At 34.3% G+C, this 7,550-nt stretch overlaps 1 protein-coding gene across 1 annotated transcript in view; it reads right to left on the bottom strand.

Moving 5' to 3' along the window:
• LOC106472232 (protein PTHB1-like) overlaps positions 1-7,550 on the bottom strand; it is a 31,053-nt gene that overhangs the window by 9,440 nt on the left and 14,063 nt on the right. The window contains exons 6-7 of the mRNA XM_022400832.1: positions 5,320-5,407; positions 720-815 (exon numbers count right to left, since the gene is read on the bottom strand). Coding sequence (XP_022256540.1) covers positions 720-815; positions 5,320-5,407 — 184 coding nt within the window. The remainder of the gene's footprint in view (positions 1-719; positions 816-5,319; positions 5,408-7,550) is intronic.

The raw sequence follows: 7,550 nt of genomic DNA, 5'->3' as shown, positions 1-7,550 counted from the left end.
GCACATCTAGGTTACTTATCTAATTACATAATGAACATGTCTAGTTGAAAATACTGTAGATCTAGGTTACTTATCTAATTACATAATGAATATGTCTAGTTGAAAATACTGTAGATCTAGGTTACTTATCTAATTACATATTGAACATGTCTAGTTGAAAATACTGTAGATCTAGGTTACTTATCTAATTACATAATGAACATGTCTAGTTGAAAATACTGTAGATCTAGGTTACTTATCTAATTACATAATGAACATGTTTAGTTGAAAATACTGTAGATCTAGGTTACTTATCAAATAACATAAAGAACATGTCTAGTTGAAAATACTGTAGATCTAGGTTACTTATCTAATAACATAAAGAACATGTCTAGTTGAAAATACTGTAGATCTAGGTTACTTATCTAATTACATAAAGAACATGTCTAGTTGACCTTCTTTATCTACAAGATTTTTTACACAATGTAGATGAGTTTTTAATGTGTAATTTAGTTATTCAACTACAAAATGAACAAGTCTAGCCAACTTCCTTAACTTGAAAATTACTTATTGAATTATAAAATTAAAAGAAATTTCAAGCCTTGTACTCTATAGTTTCTCAAATCGACTACAAAAATGTATTTAGGAAAAAGCAGATACAATAAATCAGAAGAGCTTAACATCATGTAACAATTTGCAGGACTACTATTCTTACGTGGTGAAATAAAAACAACACTTACAGCTCTCATAGGGAAGAAAGGAACTTGGATTGTAATCAACCTTTTTCATATACCGTAAAATTCCACTTTCTTTAAAAGCAAAGATGTTTCTTTCTCCTGAATAGAAGTGAAGAAAAATAAGAGAAAAACATATACTTCTACCAAACTGTGCTGTCTCTTTCAAAATAAAACTATAACTGTTCAGATTCAGTTTGGTTTAAATTTTATTAACATAAGAACCATTTCTACAAATATGTGGCCTTTGTACATGTTTGTTTCTTACTTATAGCAGTTTGAAAACAGAGTATTTTAAAGTTTGCAAAACACAACTCAAAATCATAAATATATCGTCTAGACGTTGGGGGTCCGCGATAGTACATGAGGGGATCCGCATGTAATTGATCAAATATTTATGAAATTACCATTTACTGAAAAGTAACAAATAAAATAAAATGCAAGGTTTCTCTCAACTTGCTTACATAAAATCAAAGTATTGAAATAAGATAAATGTGGAGGCAGATCTTCGTTTGAAATTGTCAGACACTGACCCAGAATTTTGCAAGATTGTTTCAGCAAAGCAGTATCATCCTTCACATTAAAGTTAGTCATAAGATTTTTTTTTACATTTTCCATATTTAAATCTCTTTTCATTGTTCTTTTCTTAAAACTGGAATCAAACTGTAAAGTAGTAAAATACACGTACGATACACCAGTTACACTTGATAAAAACTATTGTTAACAGCAGGTGGTCCGCAAATACAATAAATAAGTTGAAGGGGGTCTCCTGGTTGGCAAATTTTGAGAACCCCTGGTCTAGACAATGGGGTTATTTTCATTCTCACAATCTATTTTCCTGTGAGTTTCAAAATGTTTAGTTATTAAACTATAAGCTATTTTGTTGAAACTAAACTTGAGTTTAAAGATTAGTGGGGGTCTGTTTGAAGCAACTTTACACATTCGATGACGAGTTACCCACTTTGAGACTAATAATGGCTGGAGACGGCTTGAATGGGTAATGAAGGTTTCGACAAGGTTGTACATTTGCTGTTATGTTAAACTTATATTAAAGTTTTTATTCATTACCCATTCAAGCCGTCTCCAGCCATTATCAGCTTTACACAGTTAAGAGACGAGCAAGATACAGTGAAATAAATACTGCAGCTTATGTTACAAAGTAGGCATGACCTCATTAGGCTAGTGACCATATCACTGCTAATAAGAATTTGTCAAACCCAGCTTTCAGTCCCTGTGCATGTTGACAAGGTATAGTGTTGTAAGCTATATTTTCAATGGTTTAATTTAAATGTTAGCTAGAAGATGAATGACATTAGGATCATAAAACAAGTCCTGGAATATTCACATATGTTAGTGACTGGGAGACTTTGCAAAGTGTCTAGAAACAAGGCTAATATATAAATATGAGAATCAATGAGACATTGAGTCAGTTTTTCAATTGAGAGAGTGCCAGTTATTCAGCGAAGTATTTCGATATTCAGTTACTTGATTGTTCAACTGTGAAATAATACAGAAGTAAATTTACCTGTACATCTATATAAACAACAATATGTGTGCTTGTATCTGTTTCTCATACATTTCCACACTTCTTCATCAAACAGCACCAAACTTGATACAGTGATAGAGGATGACATTAGAAGGGGGTGGGGCTGGACCTCCTATCAAATTTTGGAAAAACTACCAATATTGTATGCCTCACAATATTAGAATGAACTATGTAACCACTACTGTTAGAATTCTTGAAAACAGTATGTCTTTTGTTTCATTATTGGCACTTTTAATATTTATTATGTTAAAAAAAAAATAGAAGCACAGTTTCCTATCCTTTGTTACAAATAAGTTTTTATTTCACCCATCCAAGGGACGATTACTCCAGCTAGTGTCATAATACTATTAGAGAGTAGTTCTCTGTTAAATTTGAAAGTAAAAACTTTATGTGTGGACTAGGGCCTACAACTGTGTACAATGGACAGTAGCCAACATTAAGTAAGAGATAAGCTAAGTTGCTATGGTTGAGTGGTGTATATTTAGCTCTATTTTTATCAAATAATCCACAAGTACTCACCAATGAAAAACACAACACTACAACAATAGATATACCAATGAAAAACACAACACTACAACAATAGCTATATCAATGAAAAACACAACACTACAACAATATCTATACCAATGAAAAACACAACACTACAACAATAGCTATACCAATGAAAAACACAACACTACAACAATAGATATACCAATGAAAAACACAACACTACAACAATAGCTATATCATGGAGTAGTTTTTTAATTCACTAAAAATTTACCAAAAAATCAAATAAGGTTACAAAAAAAAAAATATACTGCCACCAGAATGGAAAGGGTTAGTCAAGTACCAATTCGTGAAGCTCGAAGTGCTAGCAAAAGCAAGTTACACAGTTGTGCTACACCAGGAGTCAAAATAATTCAGAATTATCACTAACTCGAGGGGAAAGTGAACCATCATGTTGACTTGCCCACAGCTGGTTAAGCTTGACCTAAATATTCAAGAGGAAATATCTTACTTTGCACCATATTTTAAGGGACTTACAAGGATTTCAGTAAAGGAATCAATATTTTTTACTGTTCTTAAGTGATGATTTATTTATTAAACAACATTGAACACTTGATCAGAAGAAATCAAAGCATGTAAAAATCTTCAAGAAAGACAGATGCAACAAATTTTCAACAAATGATAATCACTGTTCTACCTTTAACATAGCCTGGTGTCAAGAGTTCATACTATTTATTCACTGTCCTCTGAATCTGAAGTCCAAGCAGCTTCATATGCCAAGCCAGGCAAGGCAGGGCAGGATCAGCCGGGGTTACCTCCAGACAGACCATCTACAGAATCAGATGAAGTCAGAGATCTCTTGAATTTTTTTTGAGGCCAATATGGCCTTGCACTTGCTTCCCAGCTGACAACCATATTACTATGGCAGAGTGAGGGTCCTAGTTCATAGTATGTAATTTGACAATTGAATATGCATAAGACTGCAGACTGTACTTGGTTTTGACTTGGACATCCATCCAGTTTGATCTTATTTTTTCATCAGACTGAATTCCTGTTTACACTACTGACTGAAAACACTAGAATCAAATTGAAAACAAGTAGTATATTTGGCCATCTGTCCCAAACATTGCTGAGAACCCTTTCCCATAAATCTATGTAGCCTATGGTAGTGTCCTGTTCTTTTGGGTGGCTCTCCATGGTGGTGTCTTGTTCTTTTGGGTGGCTATCCATGGTGGTGTCTTGTTCTTTTGGGTGGCCCTCCATAGTGGTGTCCTGTTCTTTTGAGTGGCTCTCCACGGTGGCGTCCTGTTCTTTTGGGTGGCTCTCCATGGTGGCGTCCTGTTCTTTTGGGTGGCTCTCCATGGTGGCGTCCTGTTGTTTTGGGTGGCTCTCCATGGTGGTGTCTTGTTTCTTTTGGGTGGCTCTCCATGGTGGTGTCTTGTTCTTTTGGGTGGCTCTCCATGGTGGTGCCCTGTTCTTTTGGGTGGCTCTCCAGCGTTTTGTGTAATATTTCTGCTCTTCTTACCCATGGTGACAATCCATGACAATTTCTAATTTCCAGGACCTGTATGAAATGTGTGGTAAGCCATTCCTGACCATAAACCCTAAATGCTTCTACATCCATAGGCCAGTTGGATAGCTCAAAGATGCTGGTTGAATGGTATGTAGGCTACACCTACCAGTGCTGTATAGTTCATGTATTTTGACCCTCAAATGAAACTTTAACATTTCTAACCAACAAGTATTCAAGTGAAATAAATCACTGTTTACTTACTACCATCCTAACTATTTTGAAAGTGTCATTTAGATATTTGAATCTATCTTGACTTCAGATTTGATGACAAGGAACCCACCTTTTTAGAAAATAAAAAATAAATTTTGACTTCCTTTGATAATGTTACTGCAAGGTAAGCAGAGAATTATACACACTAAACATTTAGCATTTAACCAGAAGTTGTTCAAAGAACATCTTTAGATAAGCTCCGCCCACAGCTCATCTGATATATATTTTTTTCGTCCACGACAGTTCTAGGCCTACCTTACTACTAAGTATTAAAACAGAATATAGCTGTTGAGGCAGTGACTATGGATTCCTCTCAGACTGTCAGTTCTGCCTTGTATGTAAGCTTTTTTTGGCCCACATTTCCATGTGACATGTTTACTGTTGCATAAAAATTAGGATTGCCCAACAGGCAAGTTAAGCTGCACAAAGGACTTGCCCATATCAAATTTAGGTTATCATGGGCAGGCATTATTTAGTCCCTTAGTAGAAATTTAAAGCTGGGAACATTAACAAAAATATGCTACACAAATGCTACCAAGAACAAATATGGAGCTGGAAATGTTAGCAAAAACAAGTTACGCAGTCACTTTTAATTATCATACTTAAAAAATACTTAGATAAACATAATTTGTTCTCTACCCATTCAAACATGATTTATATCTACATATCTTTTTTCCAAAATGTTCACAAAGCCATAAAAAGAAATAAAGAAAACAGCTCTTAACAGAAAATTTTTGTAAACTTTAAACAGTTGTATGACATCTGACAGAATTTCTTAATGACCTCACCCAAGACAAATATTGTAGATGGTGCGTTACTGAACTCTGCAACAAAGAGGTCTAGGGCTGCTTCTCCAAGACTAAACAACCAGTCAGCCTATTGGAAACAACAACATTAACTTCAAGATTACATATCTAATTACAGAACAAACATGCCTAGTTGACATTATTCAACTTTGAGATTACTTATATAACTACAGAATGAACATGCCTAGTTGACATTATTCAACTTTGAGATTAGTTATATAACTACAGAATGAACATGCCTAGTTGATATTATTCAACTTTGAGATTGCTTATCTAACTATAGAATGAACATGCCTAGTTCACATTATTTAACTTATAGATTACTATCTAATTACAGAACGAACATGCCTAGTTGACCATATTTATCTTATAGATTACTATCTAATTACAGAACGAACATGCCTAGTTGACATTATTCAACTTCAAGATTATTTACCTAATTACAGAATGAACATGCCTAGTTCACATTATTTAACTTGTAGATTACTATCTAATTACAGAATGAACATGCCTAGTTGACATTATTTAACTTATAGATTACTTATCTAACTACAAAATGAACATGCCTAGTTGACGTTATTCAACTTCAAGATTATTTACCTAATTATAGAATGAACATGCCTAGTTGACATTATTTAACTTATAGATTACTATATAATTACAGAATGAACATGTCTAGTTGACCATATTTAACTTAGATTACTTATCTAATTACAGAATGAACATGCCTAGTTGACATTATTTAACTTCAAGATTACTTATCTAATTACAGAATGAACATGCCTAGTTGACATTATTTAACTTATAGATTACTATCTAATTACAGAATGAACATGCCTAGTTGACATTATTTAACGTATAGATTACTATCTAATTACAGAATGAACATGCCTAGTTGACATTATTTAACTTCAAGATTACTTATCTAATTACAAAATGAACATGCCTAGTTCACATTATTTAACTTATAGATTACTATCTAATTACAGAACGAACATGCCTAGTTGACATTATTAAACTTCAAGATTACTTACCTAATTACAGAATGAACATGCCTAGTTCACATTATTTAACTTATAGATTACTATCTAACTACAGAATGAACATGCCTAGTTCACATTATTTAACTTATAGATTACTATCTGATTACAGAGATATAGAGAAACTGGTTGTGTGGAAGAGAATAAGTAGAAGAAAACTTCTACAACAGCAGATGATCATGTTCTGAAATGCGTGCACCCGCGGAATCATCGATCAACTGTCATCCACAGATCTCAAAAGATCATGACAGGAAACTTCAAGGGTTACTATTACCGTGTGCACCATCTGGTCTCCTCTGTGTTCAGCCAGTTTCCCAGCAAGATGTCCAGGAAAGAAACCCCTCTTCACAAACAAAAGGAAATGAGACTTAACTGGGCCAAAGAGAATTGAAGCAACGTGGAGAGGAGTTTCATCCACTGTGTTCGATTGCAAGTGTGAAGCATCTGTAGAGTCAGGTGATATGGGGATACATCTCTGGCTAGGGTGTGAGACGTATGAATTTTGTGAAAGGCATTGGTCAATGCCAACAAGTACACCTAGATCTTTGAGTCCTAGGTTAAAGCCAACAATTCAGGATCACTCCGGTGGAGCTGACCAGTGTACATTCCAGGATAAATCTGCTCTATGCTACAGGGCTGAAAAGGTTGGTAACATTCACACACTCTATGAAGTTGACATGACATAAAGAAGAATTTTCACTCTATATGTATTGAAAAGACATTTTAGGTTTTATTTCATTGCTTCAGGTGAAGGACTATCTTCGAAAGGAGAGGATCCGGACATTACACTGGCCAGGCAACAACACATATCTCAACCTTATTGAAACTGCTGGAAGATAATGGGCAACAAACTGAAAGGTAAGAAACCAGGAATCACCTTGGAACTGCAGGAAGCTTTAATTCATCGTGTGCCATCATGAACTAACCCTTGCCTACATTCAGTCTCTCGTGCCATAATGATGTCAAGCAGTTATCAGGGTCAAAGGGGACACAAAAGAATATTAAAACAAGAAACATATTCTTTGACTACTTTGTCAATTACATTAATAGCTTTATCTTTAAATCTAGATTTTCATACTCAGTGAACAGAGTATGACACTTATGAATCAAGAAAAGTGTGAAAAATATTGGTTGATGTAATAATTTTTCCACCAGTGTAGTTCAACCCTCTAT

This window comes from Limulus polyphemus, unplaced genomic scaffold (assembly GCF_000517525.1).
Source record: "Limulus polyphemus unplaced genomic scaffold, Limulus_polyphemus-2.1.2 Scaffold5178, whole genome shotgun sequence".
Lineage (NCBI taxonomy): Eukaryota > Metazoa > Arthropoda > Merostomata > Xiphosura > Limulidae > Limulus > Limulus polyphemus.
The sequence above is the reverse complement of the archived record's forward strand: the minus strand, read 5'-3'. Positions and strand labels throughout refer to the sequence as shown.